Source organism: Myodes glareolus, chromosome 9, assembly GCF_982192425.1.
Source record: "Myodes glareolus chromosome 9, mMyoGla1.1, whole genome shotgun sequence".
Taxonomy (NCBI): domain Eukaryota; kingdom Metazoa; phylum Chordata; class Mammalia; order Rodentia; family Cricetidae; genus Myodes; species Myodes glareolus.
The window spans coordinates 20177565-20205133 of NC_142034.1; the positions used below are offsets into that span (position 1 = coordinate 20177565).

At 50.5% G+C, this 27569-nt stretch overlaps 1 protein-coding gene and 2 long non-coding RNA genes across 7 annotated transcripts; 1 reads left to right on the top strand and 2 right to left on the bottom strand.

Annotated features, from left to right (window-relative positions):
• Positions 1 to 38: 38 nt before the first annotated feature.
• Grn (granulin precursor) lies at positions 39 to 6304 on the bottom strand. Of its 2 annotated transcripts, none has more exons than XM_048445816.3 (13): positions 6147 to 6304; positions 3623 to 3767; positions 3388 to 3513; positions 3196 to 3280; positions 2695 to 2804; positions 2460 to 2595; positions 2235 to 2344; positions 1910 to 2033; positions 1678 to 1775; positions 1343 to 1588; positions 896 to 1129; positions 592 to 816; positions 39 to 504 (listed from the first exon to the last, which is right to left on the bottom strand). In XM_048445816.3, exons 1-13 carry the CDS (start codon positions 6176 to 6178, stop codon positions 367 to 369), a joined length of 1809 nt encoding a protein of 602 aa, XP_048301773.1. In that variant the 5' UTR covers positions 6179 to 6304; the 3' UTR covers positions 39 to 366. The 2 variants fall into 2 exon arrangements, with proteins under 2 accessions (XP_048301773.1, XP_048301772.1); XM_048445815.2 differs by having other exon boundaries at positions 2695 to 2807.
• LOC125407925 (uncharacterized) lies at positions 4728 to 16067 on the top strand. Of its 4 annotated transcripts, XR_015738742.1 has the most exons (4): positions 6410 to 7054; positions 11517 to 11677; positions 11824 to 11953; positions 13290 to 16067. It is a non-coding gene; the product is annotated as an uncharacterized LOC125407925 (long non-coding RNA). The 4 variants fall into 4 exon arrangements; XR_015003846.2 differs by lacking the exons at positions 6410 to 7054; positions 13290 to 16067 and adding an exon at positions 4728 to 4848 and having other exon boundaries at positions 11824 to 12019; XR_007234326.2 differs by lacking the exons at positions 6410 to 7054; positions 13290 to 16067 and adding an exon at positions 5067 to 5203 and having other exon boundaries at positions 11824 to 12019.
• A 7016-nt stretch (positions 16068 to 23083) lies between these two features.
• On the bottom strand, positions 23084 to 27506 carry LOC146893315 (uncharacterized). The gene is made up of 3 exons (XR_015003843.2): positions 26471 to 27506; positions 25328 to 26068; positions 23084 to 23310 (listed from the first exon to the last, which is right to left on the bottom strand). It is a non-coding gene; the product is annotated as an uncharacterized LOC146893315 (long non-coding RNA).
• Between the last annotated feature and the right edge of the window lie 63 nt (positions 27507 to 27569).

A 27569-nucleotide genomic window follows, 5' to 3' on the forward strand; every position in this document is an offset into this window, starting at 1 on the left:
TCTGGAACACCCCAGAGCACCAAATTAGACACTGCTAAGAAAGTGTACAAATTTTATTGGAGCAAACACGCGCGCACACACACACATACACATACAAGCAAGTTCACACAATACCTGTGGATCGGGAAGAGCACCTGGCCACAAGGTCCACAGAGATTGGAGGAAATGGCAGTTGGAAATGGGGTCCACAGCCTTCTTTGCATAAAAGTCTTAGTTTGAGGCCACCGCCCATGGTGATGGGGTGACTCAGAATGGGTAGATAGGTCTGGGAGACTCTAGGAGAAGGCCTAGGGAGGCCTGAGCGGTAGATAGCCTCTGGACAGAGTGCCCCCAGGGCTGTGGAGTTCTTTAGTCTTTAGCCCCTCCTTACAGCAGCTGTCTTGGAGCTGGATCCCTCAAAAACATGTCCCAGCGAGGGGTCTTCTTTCGCAAACATTTGGTTCCCTTGGCTGAGCAGTGGAAACCAGTGGGGCAACAGTGACGTCCATCCGCACAGCAGGTGCCCTGAATGGTCAAGGAAGAGTGAGTACTGAACAGAACAGAACCTACCCCATGGTGACACCCAGCCCCAGGGTCAGGGAAAGCACTGACCTTTACATAGGGGCAGCACGCCCAGCCTCCTCGGCTATCTCTACAGCACGTCTGGTTATCATGGCAGAAATGTCCCCCTCCACACTCCACATCTCCAGCCTTAGAGCCAAAGGTCAGCGGGGCAGAAGCCTGGATGGAGGTCACATCCTTCTCACAGGTCCTGGCCTTCACATTGCAGGTGTATCCAGTCGGGCAGCAGTGCTGCCCGTCTTCACAACACACGGCCTGGGCATGGTGGACCGGCGTCACACTGCTATTCCCAGAGCACAGCTCCCTTCCCCCAGGGCAGTGGGTGGAAACTCACGTGGGGTAACTGGCAGCAGGCCCAGCCTCCCTTCCGCCTAGGGCAGCAGGTCTGCCCCACCGGACAGCTGGTGTTCTGGTCACAACCGATATCTCCAGTTTGGGAGAGGGATGTCTGGCGGGCAGGCATCTTGCCCAGGCTAGCCTCCATCCTGTCTCCCTTCTGACAGTACCCCTCAGCCATGCATGTGAAACCCTGAGGGCAGCAAGTCTTGTGGTCTGAGCAGCAGACAGCCTAGGGGTGGGCAGACAAGTGTGTTCTCCAGAGGGACTATAGGAGTCCCTTTCCTGCTCATAGCTCCTCCAACTGGGGACAAATCACAGCATGGGGTACCACTGTGGACTAGGCAGAATGCAGAAGAATAAAGAAACAGGACTCTTGCCACCCACTTGCCCAGGCCAAGATGCTGTCCCCACCCCTATACTGTTGTCCCCCTACCCCTGGTACCTCCGGGACGGGACAACAAGCCCAGGCCCCAGAATCAAGTCTGCAGCAGGTGTTGTTAGCAGGACAGCTAGTGAAATCATCACAGGGGACGTCATGCTTGAAGACTTGTGGGTCTAGCCGGCTGAAGGGGGCTGTGATCTTCTTCATCCAGGGTACCCGGAGGGCTCCCATTTCACAGGTTCCTGTCTCTGTGTGGCATTGGAACCCTGTCGGGCAGCAGTGTATATGGTCCTCGCAGCACACAGCCTGCGGTGGACAGAGAAAGGCCAATACGCACTGGAGCCAAGCCTGCTGTCCCTCTGCCTGGACCCATATGCCCATTGCTCCCCAGGTACCTTGGTAAAGGGACAACAGCCCCAGTTCCCGGTGGCGAGGCGGCAGCAAGTGTATCCATCTGGGCAGCTCACCTCCGCGTCGCACTTCACCTCCTTCACTGTAGGCGGAAGACATGTCATCAAAGGCACGGGAACCAAGCCACAGCGAACCTCAGGCAAGGCCAGTGTAGAGGGGATACACATGCAGCCACCAACACCTCCTCCCACCTCCTTATAGAGCAGATGCCTATACCTGGGTATCCAGGCAGCTTGGTCAGGAGGTCCGTGGTGTAGTCCTTGGATAGGCACTTACTCTGGATCAGGTCACACACAGTGTCCTGGGGACAGCAGTGCAGATGGTCGGAGCAGCAGATGGCCTAGGATGGGACAAATACGGGTCTTTGAATTCCAGTCTCTAGGGAACACAGGGAGCAAGCCAGGCTGATGACCTGCACTGCCCAAATCCCCCACTAGGGGGCAGCACGAGCCTGGACGCTCCCAGTCATCAGCCCAGTTCCTAGGGGCCCCTTGTAAGGAAGGCTATGTCCAGGCCCAGCTGGCTCCAGCCCTTCACTCACGTTGGGCATTGGACAGCAACCATACTTCCCAGTGGGCAGCTCACAGCAGGTCGAATCATCAGGGCACTGGGTCTGCGCATCAGGGCACACCACAGAGAAAGGCAAAGCCACTGAAAGAGGAATAAGGCATGTGGGAGGGGCCGCCAGGGCTGAGGGGAACTTTTTTCCAGCCAAGAGTTAAACGTGGCTCCAACCCAAGTGCTGGATGGCCTCCCACCTCCTCACCTGCCCTGCTGGTCCTTTGTGCAGGGAACTTCCTTAATAGGGGGTAGGTGCCCATAGGTGTAACACATCGTGTATGAACCAGGTCACAGGAGGCCCCATGGGGACAGCAATGTACTCTGTCTTCACAGCAAGAGGCCTGAGAAGAGATAGCTGGTCCATAATCCATCGTTGACAGCCCCTTCTCCCAGCTCTACCCCACTACCCGCTAGTCACTCCCATTCCCCCACACCTGTACCTGGGGCATGGGGCAGCATCCCCAGGAACCGTCGACCATGATGCAGCAGGTAGAGGAGTCGGGGCATTCGAACTGGCTACCAGGGCACTGGACGGCACCCACAAGGTTATCTGCTGACAACAGAGTCCAGGATTCTACCAATCCGGTCCGGAAAGGTCACTCTCAGGTCACTCGCCACGTCGTTACTATGGGAACTGCAGGCCCAGCTGCAGGAGGTCTAACAACTGGTCCCAGGACTTAGGTGATCGCCCAGGATCCCAAGCCACGCTTCCCACAAGCTAGCCCCTACTTCAGAGAGATGGCAGAGGCATCCCGGGAAAGTGGGCAGGTATTAGGTCACTCCACACAACACCTGGGCTTCTGCATCCTTTTCTGTCCCCTTCTACTCTCGGGACTGTCCCTCTGTTCAAAACAGGACTCAGGGCCACCCAGGCAGTTGGGTTCCCAGGCATTTTAGGAACCACCCCTCCCCACCTGCCCCCATCCCGTGTCCCACAGCACCTGATACACGGAAGCAGGACATCCCATCCTCACTACAGAGGAAGCCCCGGGGGCAGCAATGGTAGCCATCACCACAAGATACACCCTGTGGGACACAGAGAAGCCTGTGTGGACAAGACCCTTTGGCCTGGGATTGGAGAGTGAAGGCCAGGAGTAAATGAAGCACCCCCTCCACGCCAATGGCACCCTCACCTTAGGGAAGGGACAGCAACTGGAAGCCCCTGACACACTGCTGAGACAAGAGTAGCCAGCAGGACAGTGGTCATGGATCTGACAGGAGTCACCCAGAGGATGGCTCGTTATCATAGGCCGTGTGTCCTAGAAAGAAGAGATGGCATAAACCAGAGGATCCGAGCCAGTCCTCCTCTGGCCAACTCAAGATAGCCCTTCAGAAGGCCCAGGCTGCCAGCTGGGGCAAGGCACTCACCAGAAGAGGGTTACAGCAGCTGTAGCTGGCTCCTCCCAGGTCCAGGCAGCAGGCAACAGGGCAGAACCGACCATCTGGACACTGTGTTCCAGTCACCAGCCCTGCCGCTAAGGCCAGCCAGCACACCAGGATCCACATGGTCTGCCTGAAAAGGCCAAGGAAAGTTTGGCAGCCATCTTAAGCCTCTGCCACCTTCTAATCTGAGGCCATGCACTTCCCTGCGCCGAGGCCAAGGCGGGACGTGCCTTGGATTTATTGAACAAGTGAACGGGAAGGCAAGTGGACGCGCTGCCTGACTCAGCGTCCTACCCCGTGTGCATCACCCTTGCGCCAGCTTGCACACACCGTGGGCACGGATGCTGGCACACACACAAGTGTCGATTTACGTCCTCACACATGGCCTAACACTTGACACCGCGGGTGAGTGAAGAGGAACGGAGTTATGACAGTCAGGAAGGCATGTGCCTGTGATATACAGGACCGTGAGCGAACTGGGAGGCAGAGGAGACTTCAGAAGCCATGGGAGGACAGTCAGCCTCACCTTCCTGCCTGGCGCTGAACTCCCACGCGCACCTTTCAAAGGCCTTGGGGCAATAGAGTCGTCAGTCATGTGATCATATGGGAACCCAAGGGGTTGAGAAAGTTGTGAAAACGGAAGCGTGGTGACCAGTGGAGTCTGGGTTGCCTTCCCCACAGGCCAGCCACTGCCTGCCCACAACTGTCCCCTCCTCACCCAGGGGAAGGGCACGGAGGCTGGGTTAGCCTCAAAGCTAATTTCATAATGAGCCCTCCCCAGCCTCCCCATGCCTGTCCCCAGCATCACCAGAGTTCCTTTGGACTCCTCAAACATACCACCTGTCTCTCTACTCAGAAACCGAAACTCGGTGTTAGTGCCCCTCTGTGTCAGCAGGAGGAACCGAGCCTCTCACTTCCCTAATAAGCCTTTTCCCAGCTCAGCTGGCTTATCCGGCAACCCAGAGTGATACGCCCCTGCCTAGGGCAGCAAAAGCTGCAACATTCACAGACCCTCTCGGGAGCCACTTTGTCCTTCCTTACTGCATTTCTCTGCGACAACTATGAAGGCGGTAATCATGTTAACTTTCACTTTCCAATCCATGCCCAAGGATCAAGTCAGGGAAAACAGACCAAGGATTTTGGACCTGGGTTCATGAGCCAACTGACATCCCTCGACATTACAGGGAAAAGGAAAACCCCAGAGACCAGAGGTACAAAAGGAGGGGGCAGAGCATATTTCCCAGACAGGTGACCTATGCAGGATAGACATAGCATGGGTACAGCTGGGTGGTGGTGGCACCCACTTTTAATCCCAGCACTCGGGAGGCAGAGGCAGGTGAATCTGAGTTCAAGGCCAGTCTGGTCTACATAGCAAGTTCCAGGATAGCCAGGGACAGAAGGATCCTGTCTCAAGGGGCGGGGGGGGGGGGGGGGAGACAAAGAGGAAACAGGGTGGGGACAGGGACTCTGTAGAATCTGCACTTGGGTCCTAGTCCTGGAAGTGCCACTGATCAATTGCTGAGGACCTCAGAAACTGTTCCCTGTGAACACTGGTGTCCACGGAAGGTAAGAAGTCTCAACTTCCGCTAGGCCTGTTAGGCATGCCTTTGATCCTAGTACTTGGAAGGCTGAAGCAAGAGGATTGCAAGTTCCAGGTCAACATGGGCTACAAGGTGACAATGAGGCCAGCCTGGGCTACATAGAGGATCTGTCTCCCACCCACCCTGGCCTTCTTCCTTCTCTAGGTTTTCAAGCGCCCTCTACCCTAACTCAGACTATCCCAGAGGGCATCTCTTGGCCAGATTAGAATGGGGTGAGAGACCTAATTCCCCTCCTTAGGGTTAGGCAGTGGCCACCTCGACACCACTCTGTTCAAACAGCCTGAGAGGCCTTTCAAGGCCCTGGCTTCGAAATCTTCCACTAGGTGGCATCCCCCAACTCCGAGTGTCAAGGGGAGATGAATTTCCCAAAAGGTGAGCCAATCGAGCTGAGCAGCAGGAAAAAGTGGCGGGGAGAGGCGGAAGTTAGCTCCCTCACCCTCCAGAGAGGAAATACGGCTGACACTTCCCAGAGATTCAGCCACCACGCCCGGTTCTGCTCCCAACCCCTCTGAGCTCTGGGACCAAGGGCGGGAGATCCCAGCCCACTGCGAGCCGCCGCGGAGACCACTCGCGGCCCGGGAATGAGAAAGGGCCGGAACCTGGAGACAGATGCGAGGCACAGAGAATGAAGCTGGCCCGAGAAAGGGGTGGTTACTGCTCTGGAGAAACGCCTGCAGCTTCCCGACATGCCGGTCAAGGGGAGCCTCTTACTGAGGGTCTCAACAACTGCTTCCACTCCTCCCAAATGAAAACCCCTCTTTAGTGCATCAGAAACCCCTAGGAGATATCGAGAGACCGGTCTTCTCTTGTTTCTGAGTAGGGACGCCAGGGGTGCCTCAATTGCACAGCAGCCTGGCCAGGCCTCTCTGGCCGGTAACCGGGAAGATGTCTGCAACGGGTCCTCCTACCTGCTTTGGGGTCCGCGCTCCCTGGGAGGCATCTGGCGGTCAGCTTCTGGACTAGGGCTCGGCCGCGCAATGGCCCGCCCACCTCAGTTTCCATTAGCCACGGGTCGGGGATCCAGGTCTTCCATTGGTTACTTGTCTACATAGAGGCGGGACTCTCCAGGAAAGCTGTGTTTCTTTTCTGCTCAATTCACATTCCTCCTCCCTTTCCTCTCTCTCTCCACACCCCATTTCTAAGAATCATGTGACTAGACAATCATATGACACCATAGTCCGCCTCCCCCAGGGCAGCGCTTGCTTGTTCAGTTGCTTCCACCCCCCCCACCTCTCGTGTCCTGGCGGCGCCTGGCAGGGTGTTCCAGAGACGGGGCTTCGCGTGCATAAGGCCACCGACAGTTAAGAGGGCTGCCCTTCAGGGCGCGCGTTCAAGGTCGTTTACAGGATAGAGTCCGCTTCTGGGTCCGGACTTTTGCACCTTCGCTGTCTTTTCACGCTAGGCAGCCAGGACTCGAAACAAGCTGAACGATGGTTGTGAGGGTGAAGAAGCTGTCCCAGGGAGACCGGCGTGGACTGTCTAATAAGTGATCTAGGGCGAGTACCAGGCACTAGAGAGATGTGTAGGGAGGAGGCGGGAGGAGAAGAGACATAAATCCGTGTCGAACTGTCCAAGAGTTAGCGCCACGTTGAGCTGAATCTGAAAGAATTTTAAGAGGCTGATTAGGCGGGACAGGGGTTAGAAAACCAGATGGGAAGTTCAGCCTCTGGCAAGGGTTGAAAGCCACATTCAATCAAGGTCAAAGGCATTGGGCGCGAGCTAAGTACGTAGCACGGCTGGTGGAGCTGGCTGGTGGCTGTCTCGGTGGAAGAGACTTCCAAGTTTCAGCTGCCCCCACCTTGGAGAAATTGTTACGGTGGGTGAATAGAGAGATTTTAGCAGTAGAACGGATTACCCGGAAACAAGATCCAGGCTGCTGAGTGCCAAAGGGCCTGAGCCAGACAGAGATGGCTGATTGGATCTGCTCAGGAAGAGGGCAGGCCCCAGGAAAGCCCAAGGCAGGGCCTTGGAGGAAAGGCGGTGTTTGTGTGGAAGTCCCGATGGGGAGTAAAGAAAGAGCTTGACTGGGAGGCCACCCAGGGGAATGGGGACAGCCACACAAATAAATTTCGGGACAGTGAGAGTCTTGCTTAGAGAGGAGCGGCGGAACTGTGGAATTCTGTGGTGGGCTTCTTAGGCTAGAGCCAAGGAGTCCCAGAAACTGCGAACCAAAGTGGAGGACAATTCTGCACCCTGATGACATTCGTATAGTTCCTTCTGGTGTCTCTCCAAACAGTCTGGAGCTTACACTTTAGTGAGACATGTTCATGCTGGGGAGGCTAAGGTTGGGGGGGGGGTCGCTTAACTCCAGGACTTGGAAGGCAGCCCCAGCATCACTGCAGCTCCCTGAGCCAGGGTCTCCTGTGTTCCAGGCTAGCCTCCACCTTGATATATAGCTAAAGGTGACACAGAACGTCTCATTTTCCTGCCCCTACCTTCCAAGTGCTGGGGTTGCAATTGCAGACAACCATGCTTAGCTTCTTTGGTGCTGGTATGAAATTTAGGGCCTTGTGCACTAGGCAAATGCTAGCAGCTGAGCTGCATTTCAGTCCCAGGACCGCCTTATGGAAAAAATAATTGTGCGGCGGGAGGGGGGGTGCTGGTAAGCTGCATGTAGAGACACTTACCAACAAACATGACAGCCTCAGTTTGACTCCTGTAAGTCACATGATAAAAAATTAAATAAAAAGACAGAAATGCCTTCCAGAAACCGTCCTCTGACTTCCGCATGAGTGTACCCACAGACTTAATCACACACTTGCTCCACATAAATAATAATGCAAACAAAACTCTGGGGCTGCAGCTTAATGATGGAGATCTCACGGAGCATGAGTGTTCTGGGTTTAATCTGACAGAGAGAGGGAGAGAAATAGGCTTGCTATAGCAATGATATTTTTGCCAGTCAATCTCTCTCACTGTTCACCTTGGCTTTTTTTTGAGGGGGGGTTGTTGTTTGTTTTGTGTTGAGACAGGGTTTCACTGTGGTGGACAGCCCTGGCTAACCAGGCTGTCCTTGAACTCAGAGACACACCTTCCTTTGCCTCGAGTGCTGAGATTAAACTTGTTTTTTGTCTCTGAGCTAACCTGACCTTTAAACTTCCACGTGATTTCCTTGCTCTGTCTTCCATTTTGCCATATGATATCAGCCTTTAAAAAAAATTTTATTTTGAGATGGAGTCTCCCTAAGTTTTCCAGGCTAGTCTTGAACGTACGGCATAGCTGATATAGGCCTTGAATTTGGACCCTTCCTACCTCATCTCCAGAGTAGCTGGGGTTACAGACTTGAACCGACAGGTTCTGCCTCCTCCAGCACCACCACCCCATCCCCCTGGCCTCAGACTCACTCTCTAACTCATACTGGCCTTGAATTTACTGACCTTGGTCTTGGTGCCTCAGCTTCTCTCAGGTTGCTGGTATTGCAGATTCAAGCCATTTTATCCAGCTTACCGTCTTCTCAGTAAATATTTTAGAATTCATATTGCTTCTGTAAGCATTGTAAAACAATATTTTTAAAAAGTTATATTAGCAGGGCAATGGTGGCATAGGCCTTTTATGCCAACATTTGGGACACAGAGGCTGGCAAATCTTTGAGTTTGGGTCCAACCTGGTCTACAGAGGAGTAAGTTCCAGGGCAACACAGAGAAACCCTATCTCAAAAACAAAATAAAAGTTCTATGTATGTATGCATGTCTGTATAAATTTATATGCATTGTGTGTGTGCAGAAGTCTTTGGAAGCCAGGACACTGGATGTCCTGGAACTGGTTACAGCACGCCGCAAGCTAAACCCGTCCTTTACAAGAGCAGTGAGTGCTCCTTGGTGGAGCTGTCTCTCCAGCTCTATTTTTGAGTCTTGTGGAAAATGGAAAATTATATTCTGGGGCTACTAAAAACCTAATTTTAATAAAGCAAATAGAATAGAATAGAATAGAATAGAATAAGAGTTCTTCTGAGAGGCAGAGATTTTGGGGTGTTGTGCAGCTGTTTCCCACGAATGGAAACATTGCTTCTTAGAGGAGCGGTTCTCGACTGTGGGTTACAACCCCTTTGGAGGGTGAAAGACACTTTTGCAGGGGTCGCCTAAGATGCTGGAAAACAGATGTTTACATTACAATTCATAACCGTAGCAAAATTACAATTACAAAGTAGCAGCAAAAATAATTTTATGGTTGGGGCCAGCACAACATAGGGGCCACACGCAGCATTAGGAAGGTTGAGAACCTTCTGACTTAGAGGGAAGAAGAAAGCTCAAAGATTTGAGAAGTGTAGACAGATGCCCTGGGAGAAAATGCAGCTTACAAGGCCCAGAAGACTCCTGAACGTCACAAGATTCCAGGGTTCCTCCCTGAGATCGTATCACCAGGGAGCTCTCGAGACACAGCTCTCCTGAGGTGTCTCTAGCGCCGGAAGGGGCTTTTTGGTGACACGGCTGCCTTTGAGTCATCTACACTCCCATAAGTACCCCATTAAACCAAGTTGTTCATCAGTGAGTCTGACACCAGTGTCTGGAGTGAACAGATACTTGTTCAAGTCTCAACAGTCACATGGCGGACAAAAAGGTGCTTTATTACTGGTGCTTTTAGCTTGCGCGAGAAAACCCAAGTATGGCCCCCAGGAAGCCCAGAGTTCCGGTGAAGGCGTCCACTGAGTCACATCAGGTGCTTCCTAAAGTAGTCCAGGCGCTTCCTAAAAGTAGCAGTGAGCAACCCATCAGCTTTGTGAGCGAGCGGCTTCACCTTCCAGGAACAAGTGTTGGCAGTTGGCTGTAGTCAGGGCAGCTGGTCCTTCTAGGCCTCATTCATTAACTGATGGATATCTGGGTTGTTCTGCCTATTGAGAACACCACTATGAATATTCTTTTTTTTCTTTTCTTTTTTTTTTTTTGAGGCATGGTTTTTCTGTGTAATAGCTCTGGCAGTCCTGGAACTCAATCTGTAGACCAGGCCTACAGTTTTAATTCAGAAATCCACCTGCCTCTGCCTCCTGAATATGGATTAATTAATTTGTGCCCCCACAGCCCAGTGAATATTCGTTTTTGTGATTGACATGTTTGAATGCAATGTTTGAATTCTTTTTTTTAAATATTTATTCATTTATTATGCATGCAATATCTGCCTACATGTGTGCCTGTAGGCCAGAGAGGGCACCAGATCTCATTACAGATGGTTGTGAGCCACCATACGGTTGCTGGGAATTGAACTCAAGACCTTTGGAAGAGCAGGCAATGCTCTTAACCACTGAGCCATCTCTCCAGTCCCCTGAATTCTTACATAGTGAAATTTTGAGGTCAGATTTGTTGAAACTTTTTGTTTTGTTTTGTTCTTGTTTTTCGAGACAGGGTTTCTCTGTAGCTTTGGAGCCTGTCCTGGAACTAGCTCTTGTAGACCAGGTTGGCCTCCAACTCACAAAGGTCTGCCTGTCTCTGCCTCCCAAGTGCTGGGATTAAAGGCATGCGGCACCACCGCCCGGCTATGTTGAACTTTTTGAGTGACTAGCAGAATGTTTTTCAAAAGTGGCTGCACGTTTTGTATTCCCACCAGCAGCAAATGTATGGAGATTTCCTTTTTTTTTTTTTTTTTTTTTTTTGAGACAGGGTCTCACTGTGTAGCCCTGGAACAGAGCAGGGATTTGATCCACTGAGCCATCAGGCTAGCCCCTGAAATTTAGTAGTTGGGGGTGTCGGGCAAGTGCTCTGCCTCTGAGTCATGTCTCCAGTCCCCATCTTAATCGTTAGAGTAGGCTTGGAGGTTCAAGACCCAGGAAGGCTGACGGTAGAAGCAAGCCCAGGCCAGTGACTCAGGCCTTCCATTGTTTGGGTGAGCCCCACTCACATGATAAAGGCAATTTGGTCTACCCAGAAATCACTGGCCTGAATTTAATATCATTCAAAACACACACGGAAGATGCACACAGTTGACTGCCATGCTACCCTTTGCTTTGTTTCCCTACGTTTTCCCTAGGCTATGCCTTGCATGTGCTTCTACATGCTGGAGATGACATATTCTTCAGACATTCCGTCCCAGCCTGTCACTTGTGTATCGTGATGTTACATCATCTGAAAGCTATTGACCAATCTTTCTTTTGTGGCCTCTGCTATTTTTTTCTTGCTCTTTTTTTCTTTCTTTTCTTTTCTTTCTTTTTCTTTTTCTTTTTTTTTTTTTTTGTCTTTTCCCCTTGTGTGGTCGGAATGTATAGACTGGGTGTGGCTCCGTATCAAGTGCATGCCTATGTGTAAGAGGTCCTGATTCTGCCAGCATTAACATGTCCTGTTCATTTCCAGCCTGATGCCCCATGCCAGACGGATGCTGAAGTGAGGCTGTGCAAATGACAGAACACCCTGCCTTGAGTGACGGAACTGTCGGTGTCCCCAGGAAAGTTACACCTCCTCTGCTCTGCCTCCTGCAGGGCAGCCCAGTGCAGTCTCCGGAGCTGCTTGGCCAGGTAAGGGGTGTGGGGCTGTCCCTCCTGTGATCGTCGAAGGGCCATGATTGTACCAGCATGGAAGCTCCTCCAACCCCTACGATCTTGACATGCCAGATAAAACACAGAATGCTCAGTTAATTGAATTCCATGTTTGTTTGCTCTAGGGTCTCACTACGCAGCCTTGACGGACCCAGAACTCACTATGACTGGCCTCAAACTGCCAGTGAGCCACCTGCCTCTGCCTTCTGAGTGCTGGGGTCCGAGTTATGTGCTACCACACGTTGGGCTCTAAAGGTAAACGTCCTTTAGTGTAGGTATGTCTCATGCACAAAAATAAAAGTAAAGACCGTAGTAACAAAAGCATGTCCCATACAGCATTTGAGACCCTTGGAAAATACCCACTGTGCACCTGAAACTGAAATTCCACTGGGGGTTGGTATTTTTATTTGCTCTGTCTGCTCAGAGGGCGTAAAAGCAACGTCCTATCCCTTCCCTGCCACCCCCACCTCACCCCTGCTTTGCCTGTCGCCTGAGTCATCCTGTCATGAGCTGCTCTGGCTCTGCTTCCCCAGGCGACTGCCCTCCTAGCTGTGGCCCCGGGACACACAGGATAGGGTGAGTCACAGCCCAAAGAACTAGCTTGGCAGGGGCCCCTGCGCCCCCTGTCGGCGCTAAGTCACACAGCCGCCCATCTTCGTGGTCGGGGGCAGGGGTGGGCAAAGAAGACTGAGATTCCGGGAAAGGGTTCCAGAAAGTCAGCCTGGAAGGAAGAATGGTGCCCAGGGCTCTCCACACTTCACAGAGGAGGAAAACAGCCTCAGAGGGGCTCTGGCCAAGGACTGGTTGAGCTCAGGAGATAGACAGCGTCCATACCAAGCTCTGGGTTGAGGTGGGGCCACCTTCCCAGGAAGTGACCAGAGCATGTGCTGAGATGGCCGTGGGTTTGGTAGATTCTTTCAGGTGTCTTATTTATTTATTTAAGATTTATTTATTTATTATGTACACAGTGTTCTGTCTGCATGTATGCTTGCAGGCCAGAAGAGGGCACCAGACCCCATTACAGATGGTTGTGAGTCACCATGCGGTTGCTGGGAATTGAACTCAGGACCTCTGGAAGAGCAGTCAGTGCTCTCAACCTCTGAGCCATCTCTCCAGCCCTTAATTATTTATTTTTATCAGAGTCTTTTATCCAGCCCTATCTGTCCTGGAGCTCACTATGGAGACCAGGCTGGCCTCGAATGCACAGAGATCCGCCTGCCTCTGCCTCCCACATGCTGACCAAAGGTGTGTGTGTGTGCCACCACACTGGGCTCCTATAGGCTTCTTGAAATTCCGTTTCCCCCTCTGGTCTGGGGATGGAGGCCATACCCTCTTTCATGAACATTGTATAGCACTCTATCTCTAGCTAGCCCCCTCCCCCGCCTCCGCCCGTGGAGTTCTTAATACTTTATTTTGGTTTTGTTGAGGCAGGGTTTCTCTGTGTAGCGCTGGGTATCCTAGAACTCACTCTGTAGACCAGGTTGACCTCAATCAAACTCAGAGATCCACCTGCCTCTACCTCCTGAGTGCTGGGATTAAAGGCTTGGGTCACCATCACCTGGCTTAAATTCTTAATTCTTTTCGAACAAAGGGACCCTGTGTTTTCGTTTGCTCTGGACCCTGAAAATGATGTAGACGGTCATGACCTCCCAGCCCAGCTCCTCGCAGCCTCCAGCTCCTCTGGTTTAAAATGCTGTGCCAGCCATGTGTACTGGTGAGAGCCTGCAATTCCAGCATTCAGAAGACTGAGACAGGAGAATTGCTTCAAGTTCAGTGCCAGCCTGGACTACAGAGCCAACCTGGGGTACATAGCAAGGCCTTGTCTCAATCCCTGGTCCTCAAGATAGAGTGCAAATCCCTAGATCCCTTCGTCATCGTTAAGGCCAAATGTGAACAGAGCCAGGAGAAGCTGGCCGATCACACGTGCTTGGAAGCCACATGAGTGCTTCAGTTCACGGTGGGGCAAGGAGGCTGGAGTAATGGCTCAGAGGTTAAGAGTACTGACTGCTCTCCCAGAGGACCCGAGTTCTATTCCCAGCACCCACATGGCAGCTCCCAACTGTTCATAGCTCCAGTTCCACTGAATCTGATGCCCTCTCTGGTTCCCATGGGCACCAGGCACACACGTGGGCATAGTCATACATGCAGGGGAAAAAAAAACCTCATAGAATTAAAAAAAAAAGATGGATGTGGTAGTCCACACCTTTAGTCCCAGCTCTCGGGAGGCTGAGGCAGGTAGATCTCTGAGTTCAAGGTCAGCTTGGTCTATGAAGTTGAGTTCCAGGACAGTCAGTGCTACACAGAGAGACCCTGCTTGAAAACCCAGAAAAACAAACAAACAATCAGACAGCAACAAGGAAAAGAGATGGGACTGGGATTTGAGCAGCTCTCCAGAGGCCGCCCCTGGTAGACACCGTGATAAATACTTGAGATAGATTCAAAACAGCAAAAACAAACTTGTGCTGGGGCGATGGCTTAATGGCTGAAGGTGTTTTTGCATCAAGCCTGGGGTGTAGGCCAGCAGGCCAGGGTCAAAGGACAAGATTCGGAGCTTTCTGAGCTCCAGTCAGCCCGCTAGAGCTCTCCCCTGCCTGATGAGCCCCGGTCCCCTCTGCCTCTCACCAGCCAGGTGACTTGGGTTTATCTGAAGGCTCACAAGGTGTTCAGGAGGTCTGGCCGTGCAAACAAACCGAGGTAGTAATTTCTCAATGGACTGTCACCTCCTTCTCCGTCCCATCTTTGGTTGCAAGAATTTTCATAAGCAAATTATTTAAGGCAGTGGGATTCGTTTTCTGTATAAATGCTACACACTTCGTAATATAAAATATGATTCCACTAAAGTTAGGGGGGAAAGGCCAAGGTCTGACCAAACAAACCACAGGAACTCCATTTCTCTTGATGCACCCCCCAGAGTCATGTCTAAGGACACTGTGACTCTTCTCTAGAATGTGGTCACCACTAAGTCAATGACCTGGGTGTTGGTGGAGGTTCCTCCCTCTGTCACGAGTCCTGTGGGTGTGTGGAACACTTTCCCTACCCTTGTCTTTCCTCTGGGTGCAGTGAACACTGAGGGGAGCTGGGCCCCCAGGTGGGGTCTGAATTGCTGCGGACTCCAGGCCGGAAGCCCTGCTGTGGTCAAGCAGGTGGCCAGCATGGGCCATGGAAGTGAGAGCAGCCTGAACCGTGGACATTGAAGTCTTCCTGACTGTGGGGTTGGGGCTGAGACCAGCTGGAGGGAGGCAGAGAGAGATGAGACTCAGGGCTGTGCTGTGGACATCCGTACTGCACCACATCCCGGAGTCCTCTGGTAAGGCTGGAAAACATGAGTTCCACGTCCCCGGTGAATGAGGTGCCTGGGTTTGGACCCAGCTAGGAGGTGGTGTCAGACCCTGGGCACAAATGCACAGATCCCAGAGTTTTGGCTCACATCAGCGAGCCCCACTAGACACTGACTGGCAGTCCCACCACTTGATACCCCTCCAGGGATGCTGAGTTCCACGGTCATTTTCTAGGTAGGTTCCTCAGGAGTGGGGACACAGCTCTCTGAGGATAGAGCTTGGAGGTTTGTGTGACATGTTCTTAGGGAGACACGAGCAAACATTTGCTCACCGATGACAATGAGTCAACAACACAATCAAGTTACAATACCACCAAAGTCCCAACAGGTGAACCAAAGAGTTTATCGGGGTTTCTTACAGGAGTATGGCTAGAGATTGCTTACAGGCACAGGAAAAACTAAAAGACAATTATCACACTGAAAGCCTGCCCCAGCGTGGAGGATAACCCATGAAAGTTTGCACACAGGAGTTCTGACCACGAGTTACAGGCAGCTTTACACACAGGACACCGTCTTCTATCCTCGGAAGCCCTTGCTGCTCACACAGTTTTGGGGAAGGAGGAGTTTTGTGAATCTGATAAGTTTCAGGGACTCCCTGAGACGCTTGAGTTGTTTCCTTCCTGAGTTTTTTCTTTTTTCATTTTTTCAAAACGGGGTTTCTCTGTGTAGTGCTTGCTGGGTGTCCTAGAACTCACTTTGCAGACCAGTCTGGCCTCGGATTTAGAAATTAGAGATCCGCCTGTTTCTGCTACCCAAGTGCTGGAATTAAAGGCATGTGCCACCACCGCCAGCTACTTGCTGAGTCTTAAAGAGCCTTCCTCCAGGATGGACTATTTTGACTCAGAGCAAATGTCTACCTCTTCCACTACTTACATTCTTTCTGCTCCGTTTGCTGTAACATTCTCGGAAGCTCTGAGGGGGTCATGTAGGTGCTCACCCGGGGCTAAGCACTGGGCCACTACGCTGCAGAGGGGGTCATGTAGGTATTCACCCGGGGCTAAGCACTGGGCCACTACGCTGCAGAGGGGGTCATGTAGGTGCTCACCCGGGGCTAAGCACTGGGCCACTACGCTGCAGAAACAGATCTTTGTTATTTTGTCCATTTGGTCGTCAGCATTTCCTAGTGCCGACGACAAAACCCAAGACCTTGCGCTTGCTAGGCAAGCGTTGTGCTGCTGAGGAAATCCCCAGCCCCTGAGTAACAGTCCCTTGTTTTCAGGGACCGCACCAGTGACCAGTGGTTACAAGGCTCTGGGGTACACTTTATACAAAAAAAAAAAAAGTTTCCCAGAGGCCAGTGACTTGGTGCAGGGGGTAAATGTCCTTACTATTAAGCCTGATGACCTGAGTTTCATCCCCAGGACCAACGTAGTAGAAGAAAAACTACTGTCGAAAGTGTTTCTCTGGTACACACACGCCATGTAATTTTAAAAATTAAAAAAAAAAAAGTTTTCCTCTGACTGAGGCTGGCAGCAATAATGATCTACAGGCATTAAACACAAATGTGTCAAAGGCAGTTTGCCAGGCACACCACATCCGTTTAACAAAAGAGGAACAACTCTTTTCCCACTGGGCCTCCCCAGACACAGGGTTTTGTCCTGACTAACATCACCAGACACGGATTTCTTCCTGTGGGGCCAGCCTTAAATCCAATCAGGAATGCTGCTGCAAAACACTTAGCGCCACTGTTATACCTGTTGTGTGATGTTTGTACTGTGTATTGCTGTGCCAGGCAGTGGTGGCACACTCCTTTACTCCCAGCACTTGAGAGGTTAGGCAGGCGGATCTCTCTGAGTTCGAGGCCAGCCTGGTTTACAGAGCAAGTTCCAGGACAGCCAAGGCTACACAGAGAAATCCCATCTCAAAAAGAGAGAGAGAGAGAGAGAGAGAGAGAGAGAGAGAGAGAGAGAGAGATTTTATCACTTGTATGAATTCTTCCATTAAAAGAGTAACCTTGGGTACAGTGGTGTGGTTGGGAGATACTACCTTCAGAATCTATGGACGTCTCCCTTGGGCCCTCCGGCCTCGTAGTCCTGGGGTACTGCTGTTGCTACATGGCCACTCTGATGATGTCAGCAGGGCCAGCTTGCCCAGTTAGTCTGGCTCAGGCCCAAAGCCCTCACTAGAACTGTCACGCCTGCTGCTGGAGCCGGTTCCCTTTTTCAGACAGACTCCCAGCCAACACTGAAGCCCTTGCCTTTCATTTAGCCATACCAGACTGCTGAAGGGGCCCAAGCCTGGGTTAAAAATCTGTCATTGCCGCCCTTCCCCAGGGTACTGTGCACCAAATACTCCAGGGATTTCCCACCCACCAGGACAGGCTTAACATCTTTAGTGAGCTGCTGATTACGTTTTAAAGTTGTCTCCTGGCTGCTAGGATTAAAGGTTTTTATCAGCCGGTTTTAAAAAATTCTCCTGTAACCACGGAGCCACCAGGCTCAGAGATCTGGGCACCAAGCACTTCTTCTCTTGTATCTAATTCTCCTAAGAACACCGGCCTTCCTTTACCAGCCCTCAGGGCCTGATATTTATGGCTTCGGCAGGCCATAAGCAAACATCCCACATGACTCCTATGAGCTAGTCTGTCAAGAACTGACTTTGCTCAGACTATGCAGATTTTGTCTCAAGGACAAACAGTTCTCCATTCTCAGTGCACTCAGATTAAGCCCATCTGTGCTGGCTAGTTTTTTTTTTCTTTTTTCTTAAGACTTATTTATTTATTATGTATACAGTGTTCTGCCTGCATGTATGCCTGCAGGTCAGAAGAGGGCAACAGATCTCATTACAGATGGTTGTAAGCCACCATGTGGTTGCTGGGAATTGAACTCAGATCTTCTGGAAGAGCAGTCAGTGCTCTTAACCTCTGAGCCACCGCTCCAGCCCTGTGCTGGCTAGTTTTATGTCAACTTGACACAAGCTAAAATCATCTGAGAGGAGGGAAGCATACATGGAGGCAGAATGTTGTATACATAATAAATAAATAAATCTTTTTTTTCTTCTTTTTAAATATTTATTTATTTATTATGTATACAATATTCTGTCTGTGTGTATGTCTGCAGGCCAGAAGAGGGCGCCAGACCTCATTACAGATGGTTGTGAGCCACCATGTGGTTGCTGGGAATTGAACTCAGGACCTTTGGAAGAGCAGGCAGTGCTCTTAACCACTGAGCTATCTCTCCAGCCCCTAAATAAATAAGTCTTAAAAAAAAAAGAAAGAAAGAAAGCGGACTGAGCAAGTCATAATGAAAAGTCAGTAAGCAGCACCCTCCATGGCCTCTGCCTCAGCTCCTGCTTCCAGGTTCCGGCCTCCAGACTTCCCTCGATGACGAACAACAACATGGAAGTGTAAGCCAGATAAATCCTTTCCCCTCTAACTTGCTTTGGCCATGGTATTTTGTCTGAGCAGTAAAATTCCTAACTAGGAAATTCCATACTCGACAGCTTCATGAGCCAGGCTGCAACCGACTCGTTTGTTGCTTGTTTCACAGTCTTCCAATTCAAGCAGGAGAGAGACAGAACTCTGGGCTCCCATTGTCTCTTGCATCAGTCCCAGGCTGGGACAGGATCTTGTTCTCTGTGTATTGTGCGTTGGACAGGACTGTAAATCACCTTTACCCTTCTCTCCCTCTTCCTCATCGTCTGACTCTTCCCACCAGTTCCAACTTTTCGGATCCCAGTGAAGGGTCTTTAATATCTAAGAAGTATTCTCTTCACCTTTAGTCCCTGGCTGTAAGTTGGCCAATGCCTCAATATCTCCATCATCACCGTTTTCTTTATTTTACATAGAAGAGGCTGATGTAGAAGCTAACAGCGGCATGGCCTCCTTCTGTGGTAACTCCTCTCTTGTGGGGAGACATCTGGGCCTCAGCTGAAATGTCTCACACCTGTAGCAGGGGCCACACAGCTGCCATCACAGCCCGTTTACCACCACCTCCTGGGTGTGCTACTTTTGGGGACTGTAATACATTCTTTACTCTGTCAACTGTTTGGGGGACATCCCTGGATTCATGAGGTAGACCCTACTCATCAAGGAGGTCACCCCATACCAAGCAGAGGGTTGATGGCCATCCTTGGATTCCTTCCACAGATATTTCATCCTTAGCTCAGCGTTGGCTGCATGTCTTATCGCCCACCACAGCGGGCATATGACCACCACTACAAGGAGGTACGCCGTCCCAGAGCACACAGGGAGAGGGGGCCTCGTCGAAATTTCCCCTGGGGATGCTTCAGTACCCATTGCAGGGGCTATGCGACCACTCTTCTCAGACTCATCTTTGGTCCTGTCAACACCGTCCAGGCATCATTTGTATTGTGGGACACTATTCCTGAAGAGACATAAAGAAACGGCTCCTCCCCCGGGAGAGGGAACTCATGACAAGTTACACTAACACCACCAAGGCACACCTTGGTGAACCGATGAGTTGGTTGGAGCTGCTGACAGGGGCATGGGTGACTCAGCTGCATTCGAAGCCTGCCCCAGCATGGTGATGACTCACGGAACTGAACACCCTAGCCTCTCTGGATGGGCCAAAGGTAGCTGGGCTGGTCAGAATCTCTCCTTCCCTGTCCTCCTCCCCTTTCCTCTGCTCTGCCCTCCGGTCTTCTCCCCTCCGCTGCTTATATAATCTTGGTTGGGAGGACTGTGATTCTGGTAAATTTCAGGGACTTCCTGAGGCTTAAGTAGGCTTACTTTAGATCTTCCCTTCCTGAGTCTTAGGAGCCTCCAGAACATTTCAGCACATGGAAAATCGCTGCACAGCACCACTTAACTTGCCAGGAACTCAGTTTCCTCCTTAACTTGCCAGGAACTCGGTTTCCTCCTCTTTGGAATGGGCACAGCAACCTTGGCACACCCTGCCCACAGTCATGTGAAGTCCAAATGGGATAATGGATGTGAAGATCGCTTGTAAAATGGCACATTCAAAGCAGAGAGGTCTTTTTTTTTTTTTGACATCAAAGGGTTCCTGTGACTAACTTTATGATCTGTCTGCAGCCTGGGAAGCCACCCTTCCCAGACTCAGCATCCTCACCAGGAGCCCAGAAAGGAGCAGAGGAGCGAAGGCTGCAGGGATGGAGGGATGAGACCAGCAGCTGCCCACACAAGGCACCTTTCCGGGTCACAAAGCACCTTTCTTTTTTCTTTCTCTTGACAGGGCCCATAGGTATGGGTCCATTCTATCTTGACTAAAGGTCAGAGAGTTGGAACTTCTGCTCCTTCAAGGTTATTGTCAACAGTTCAAGTATGGCTGATATCCAGACCTGGTATTTCAGGTATTAAGAAGTAGATCTGAGCCAGGTGGTGGTGGTGATACATGCTTTTAATCCCAGCACTCAGGAGGCAGAGAGACAAGTGGATCTCTATGAGTTCGAGGCCAGCCAGATCTACAGAGTGTGTTCTAGGACAGGTTCCAAAGTTACAGGGAAACTCTGTCTTGAAAAACCAAATAAACAAATGAAAAAAGAAAAAGAGAGAGAGAGAGAGAGAGAGAGAGAGAGAGAGAGAGAGAGAGAGAGAGAGAGAAATTTAAAAAAAGAAGTAGAGGGCTGGAGAGATGGCTCAGAGGTTAAGAGCACTGGCTGTTCTTCCAGAGGCCTTGAGTTCAATTCCCAGCAACCACATTGTGGCTTGCAACCATCTGTAATGCAAGTATACATGCAAGCAGAACACTGTATATGTAATAAATAAATTATTACATATACAGTAGATCTGTTTCTCCCTCAAACAAAAGACTAAGAATCCAACTAGGCTCCTACTCTCTTAGGGAGATAACTATGGATTCCACCCAGGGCGTGGTTTGCCTACAGAATGTTTTGGTCTAGGGTGTGAGTGTTGCTAGTCTTGTTCTGGCAACAGAATGTTTAACTCAAAGTGTAGCCCGTAATCTTTCAACTGGTCTGTTCATTCCTTGTACCATCTTTTTTTTTTTTTTAATGTATAAATTATTCTGTCTGTGTGTATGCCTGCAGGCCAGAAGAGGGCACCAGACCTCATTACAGATGGTTGTGAGCCACCATGTGGTTGCTGGGAATTGAACTCAGGACCTTTGGAAGAGCAGGCAATGCTCTCAACCGCTGAGCCATCTCTCCAGCACTCCTTGTACCATCTTAATGCAGTTTTTTTTTTATCTGACTCCTACCTTTTGGGGTCGGGGTATTTAAGCAAATGGAAGTTAAACGTGGGCAATTTTCAGTGCTCACTGGAACTTCTTCCCGATACCATCCTGTTTCTGTTTTATTATTTTTACTTGTGTCTCTTTCCTTATTTTTCTAATCCCCATGCCATGCCCCTACCCTGGTAAATGGTATCCTTGTCAAAGCTGGTCTCCGACATTTTCTTTCTCTCCCCCCCCCCCACCCCAAAGACAGGGTTTCTCTGTGTAGCTTTGGAAACTGTCCTGGAACTTGCTCTGTAGACCAGGCTGACCTCGAACTCACAGAGATCACCTGTGTCTGCCTCCCAAGTGCTGGGATGTGCGCCACCAGCACCTAGCTGACAAACTACCTTTCTCCACTGAGACTTCAGCACCCCAAGAAGGAAGCAAGTCTCAGGAATGTCACTGTTTGATCCTGAAGCTGAAGAAACCTGGCTTCTGCAGCCCCGCGATGGAGCTCCTGCCTAGCACACACAAGGTCCTGGGTTCAAGCTAGCGGGGAGAGGAAGAAAAGCTCAAAGATCAAGCTACTGTAGGTTTAGCCAACCAATTAGAGATACCTGTCCTCTAGACTTTCTGCCACCGGCCAGGAAGGGTGCAGGCTTCTTAGCTCAGTGTATGTACATGCTAGCACTTGAGAGGTTTTGTTGCTTTTTTAGACAGGGCTTCTCTGTGTAGCCCTGTGTCCTATGCTGGAACTCTCTCTGTAGACCAGACTGGCTTTGAACTCGCATAGATCTGCCCTCTTAAAGGTGTGCACCACCAACACCCAGTGATTCAGGAGGATTTAAGGATACTTAGTCTAGGGCTGGGCGGTGGTTGCACATGCCTTTAATCCCACCACTCAGGAGGCAGAGGCAAGCGGATCTCTGTGAGTTCGAGGCCAGCCTGGTCTACAAGAGCTAGTTCCAGGACAGGCTCTAAAACTACAGCAAAGCCCTATATTGAAAAAAACAAAAAACAAAAAACAAAACAAAAGGATACTTAGTCTACATAGCAAGGCTCTGTCTCTACAAACAAACCAAAAACAGGCTAAGGCTGTAACTTAGTAAGTGCTTGCCTAGCATATAGGAAACCCAGGGTTTGAACCCAGCACTTCATAAACTAGGAGTGATAGTTACACCTGTAATCCTAGCATGTGGGAGGTAGAGGCAGGAGGATTTGGAGTTCAAAATCAGTGGCCACCTGGGCTCTTTTGAGACCAGACCGTGTCCCAAAAGATACAAATCAAAACAAACCTCAAAGCCAAAGCGGCTAGAAACGATCAGAACAAGGCCTATGCCCTGCTAATACTCACTGTGGTTTCCAACACAGTCGCCTTTCCCTAAGCCCTCCTTGACTCTTCAACACAAACCTTTGTGGTAGGTACACAGTTACTGTTCCTGTTTCTTGGCCCATGGATAATTTACACCTTCCCACCCCACTCCTTCCCCAGACTTGTTCAAGAGGCCTTGTTTGTGACAGCAGAATGCCCTTGGGAAAGGAACTGCTAAAAACATGATAAAATCTCCACACAAACTCTGCTAAACCGGACTCTCGGTTCCCAGAGGCAGTGGGAACTGTGCAAGAGGGTGAGGCCTGCCCCACCCCAGTCTCCAAATCCTGTTTCTGATAATACCTGTTCCCTAGCTCTCCTTTAACATTCAGCAGTGAAGTGCTAGGCAGGGCAATATGTGCCTACTGTCCCAGAGCTCAGGCTGGGAGGAAGAGGAGGTTCAGGAGTTCAAGGCCAGCCTCAGCTACTGAGCAAGTTCTGGGAGTTCATGAAGGGCATAAGTCCTATAGTCTTCCTACACCTAACACCTAGGAGACAGGGTAAAGTTTAAGCTGTAATATAAAGGAGAAAGATAAACCACAGTTTTCTTAGAATCCATAGTGATTTTCTTCCTGGAAAATTCAATGATTAGCAAACATTTTATTATAATTAAAACATTTATTTTATTTATGTGTGTGGGTGTTTTGCCTCTGCAGCACAGGTGTGCACTGCCCACAGAGGTCAGAAGAGGGTGTCAGATCCCCTGGGACTGGGGTTACAGATGTGGGCATTCTTGGTGTTAGGAATTGAACCCCGGTCTTCTGAAAGAGCAGCCAGTGCTCTTAACCATTGAGCCATCTCTCCCACACTGAAAAAAAAATATTAAAGAATTGGGGACACTAGGAAGTTGTATCAGTAGTTAAAAACATTTGTTGCTGTTGCAGAGGACCTGAGATCAAATCCCAGCACCCACACAGCGGCCCACAGTTGTCTCTAACTCTGGTCCCAGGAGAATCAGAAGCCCTCCTCTGGCCTTTGTAGTCTGGTGCATACATATCCATGCAGACAAAATAAACTTTAAAAAAAAATGTGAGCGTAGGGGTGCTAGCCCCGCTGATAAAGTATTTGCTTTGCAAACATAGGTACCCAGGTTGGATCCCCAGGCCCACTACAAAGCTGAGCATTATTATGACATGCCTTTATAGGGTCATTGGCTGGTTAGCCTAGACTACTTTAGCAAGCTCTGGATTAGTTAGATACCCTATCTCAAAAAAAAAAAAAATAGACAGTACTTGAGGAATGCTATCCTTGTTCGGCCCTGGTCTCCACGCACACACCTGCACACACACATACATCATACACGGAAAATGTTGGGATGAAGCTGTCAGCTAGGTCTGGTAATTGTGAACAAGTTTCTCACCCGTGTGATTGCCTTAAAAAAAGGAAAAACTTAGAGATGTGGGTTTTTGTTTGTTTGTTTAAATTTCATTTTGTATCAGACTGTTTACAGGGCATTTCAAAACTTTCATTTTTTGATGATCTAAAGTGGCACTAACTTCATATATTTCAAAAGTGTCCCCTAGGGGGCAGTGGCGGTCCTGCTACGTGCAAGCGTCCAGGATCCTGCAGTTCAGCTTTTTGGTTTTGATGCTGGGAAGCATTCTACTTCTGAGTTGCGTTCCCAGCCCAGGCATCTGACCTTTGAGATTGTTTTACATTAGGCTACAGATCTCTGATCGCCTTTAATGTGCGAGGTTGATCACTGGACGAAAGGCACTTAGCAATTCTCTATCATAGTTTGGAGCTGTTGCAAACAAGGCTTCAATGAGGAAGACCAACTATCTATCAGGTTTTTTTGTTTGTTTGTTTGTTTTTCTTATGAAATCGATTGCCTAGAAGGATTTCTTAGGAGTGTCCTGGCAGGTCAGGGTTTAGGCCGTGAGACTATCGACAGCTATTATACGTCCCTAAACTGCTTCACACACTAGACAGTTACAAATCCACTCTAGCAGTCAGAGTTCTGGAAGCCAGAACGGAGGCTGGGTGTGGAAGGGCTTCAGGCCACACTCAGGGTCTCTCAAATGAAGTGCTGGGATTCAGACACAACCACCGCTGCTACCCAAGCCACCAAGTAGGAGAGGAGAAAGCCAGGGAGGCTGTTGCCAGTAGGGCTAAGCTAGATAGTCACATTTTTTGCTTGTTTGTTTACTAGTGCTGAGGACTGAGTCCAGGACCTTGCAAGTGCTAAGTCCATATGCTAACACTGAGTTGTAGTCTTAAATTCAACTTAAATTTCAAAACAAAACCATTCTTTGGGGGGGGGGCATGGTGGTGTACACTTTTAATTCAAGCATTCAGGAGGCAGAGGCAGATGGAACTCTGAAAGTTCAAGACCAGCCTGGTCTACATAGTGACTTTTAGGTTAGTCTGGTTTACATAATAAGTTCCCTCCTCTCTTTCTCAAAATTAAAATAGATAAAATATTCTGGCAGTCTTGGGGCACACCTTTAATCCCAGGAAATCTCGGGAGGCAGAAGCAGGCGGATTTCTGTGAGTTCGAGGCCAGCCTGATCTTACAAAGCGTGTTCTGAGATAGCCAGGGCTACACAGAGAAAGTCTGTCTTGAAAACCCAAATCATGAGGAATGGCGGGGAAAGATTGAGAGAGGAAGATTGGGGGGGTGAGGTCTGTGGCTGGAATGTAAAATAAATAGATGAATTTAAAAAAAAAGAAAACCAAAATAAAACAAAATCACCGAAATAAATAAACAGGTGGTCAAGTCCACCATTCTCCGCGTCACAGGACACCACCACAACGCTGGCCCACTTTCCTCTATTTCTCTACGGCTCTTCCTCCCCTCCTCTCCCTTCCATTCCACTGGTCACCTGTTACATGTAGCCCTCCCTGGGCCTGGGATTTGGATTTCTCCTTGGAGGGTGGGGCAGAATGCAGTGGCTGAGCAGAAGCTCTGGCACTTGGCCTCTGGAAGGTTCCACTAGACAAAGAGGTGACGTAGGGATGCTGGTGGAGTCTCGACACTGGAGTCTGAGTACTGCCTCCACCGTAAATGTCTCCATAGGCCTTGGGGGATGCAGTCTGCAGGGGTCTTCACGTTTGTCCCAGGGCTCCTGGCTAGACAGGACTTGACACGGTTTCCCAATCCTCTCAGTGCGCAGGGATTGTTTGGGTCTTTTCATCCGTTTGGTGGTCACGTGCTGCCGCTAGGGCCCCACTAGACACAGAGTGGCCCACTCAGTCAGGCAGGTCAGTAGTCACCGCCTCCTCAGGCCTCCAGGCTTGCGGTTCTAGCCAGCGTGTCTAACGAGGGCTTTGCTGTTTCACAGCTGTGTAAAGGTTCTTGTCCCAGTTTGTCAGCCCTATGGGAAAAACTCCGATGCTTGCTCACCCATGCACAACCACTCCAGGCTGCAGACAGCCTCGGACATTACAGGCCAGTAACTTGAGGTATGTGGGCGGTGTTGCTGGGGCAGAGTGACCTCCAGGACAGCTGGTTCTTTTGAATGACTTCAGGGGACTCTTTTTCCATCTGTAAACTCAGGAGCATGGGGTAGAGAAAATATTAACCACAGCTGGTCAATGGTTGCTCATGCCTGTAATCCCGGCATCTGCAAGGCAGAAGGTTCAGTTCAAGGTCATCCTAGGCTAAACATGGGGTTTGGGGTTAGCCTGAACTCCATGAGACCCTGTTTCAAAACCAAGAGAAAACAAAACCTCCAAATCATAAATGAGAGAGAGAGAGAAGGAGAGAGAGAGAGAGAGAGAGAGAGAGAGAGAGAGAGAGAGAGATTATTTTCTCCTTTACAGTATAGGAAAATAATCTCTGCTCTGAAACTTGATAAATCATTAACTTTGAGGTTGAAAGGACCTTAGCGGGGGTTGGGTTCCCAACTAAACCGACTGTTTGTGAAATGACTTTTGTGTCACTTTGAAACCACGTTTGGGGTGAAACGAGACAGCGAAGGACAAGGAATCTCTACTATGTCGCCCAGGGTACTCTCGACCCTTACCCTGTGACTCCTCCCGCCTCAGCCTCTCCACCAACCGATTACCGGGGACTTTTGATCATTGGCTGCTTTCCTAACCACCCGCTTGCTCTCACTCCGCCCAAAAAGCTGGAGGTTCCGAGCTACGGAAAAGCCGCAAGGGTTTTTCTCAGGGAAAAGTTATGGTTGGCCCCTTGGAATCCACGTGCTAGCCGGGCTGGCTGGGCGGCTCCAGCGCCGTGCGCGACCAGTTGGGGCCCGAGGGGCGGAGAAGGTAGTGACGTCGCAGCCGCGGCCCATTCTTCTTAAAGGTGCAGGCTCACACCGCGTGGTCGCGTTAGGAGCACCACGCTAGTGTCAAAGTCTTAAAGGCGAGGCGGGCGCTGAGCTGGTGCGGAAACAGCGCTGATGCTAGCCTACCCAGCACCTGGGAAGGCAGAAGCTCAAGTTTTAACTTTGAGTGTTTTATAGTCCGAAAATGGAGGCGCCTATGTCAACAATAACCTACTACGAAAAGTTTTGGTTGAGGCCATTCTGGCCTACACTGACCAGCCAAGGTTACATAAATCATCTCAGGAAAGCAAAGCAAAGAAAGTTTTGACTTTTAAAGGCCGTTAAGAGTTTGAGACCAGTCGCGAAACACTGTTTTTCTTTACTGTTCCACGCTTTTACGGGGCGGGGTGTCCCCGGAGGCAGAAGTGGTCCTGTAAAACTGCCCAGGCCCCATGCCTGGCCCAGGAGGTAACTCAGCTAACAAGACTGCCCTGCCCCATATAAAGCGTTCTGGGGTTGCAACCTCGTTTCATCATCCATAAATGAAAAGGAAGGTAATTCCTGCCATAAACTGTCCACTCCCGCTACGCGGCTCAGTGGGCGAAAAGTTTGCCGCTGCTGCTCCACGCTCTGATGACCTTGAAGAACCGACCCTCGAGGCCACTGCCTTAGAGAGGGCTCGGAGCAGCAGTACCCACGCGGTCTGCAAAGTCCCACCGAGCGCAGGTCCGGACTCCCCGGGCAGCGCTCCTGCGGGGCGCGGGCGGGGTAGAGTTACCGCAGCCGGGTGCACGCGCCGTGCAGTCGGCGACCTTGACCTGCGGGCTGCGGGAAGCGCGGGGCGGCGGGG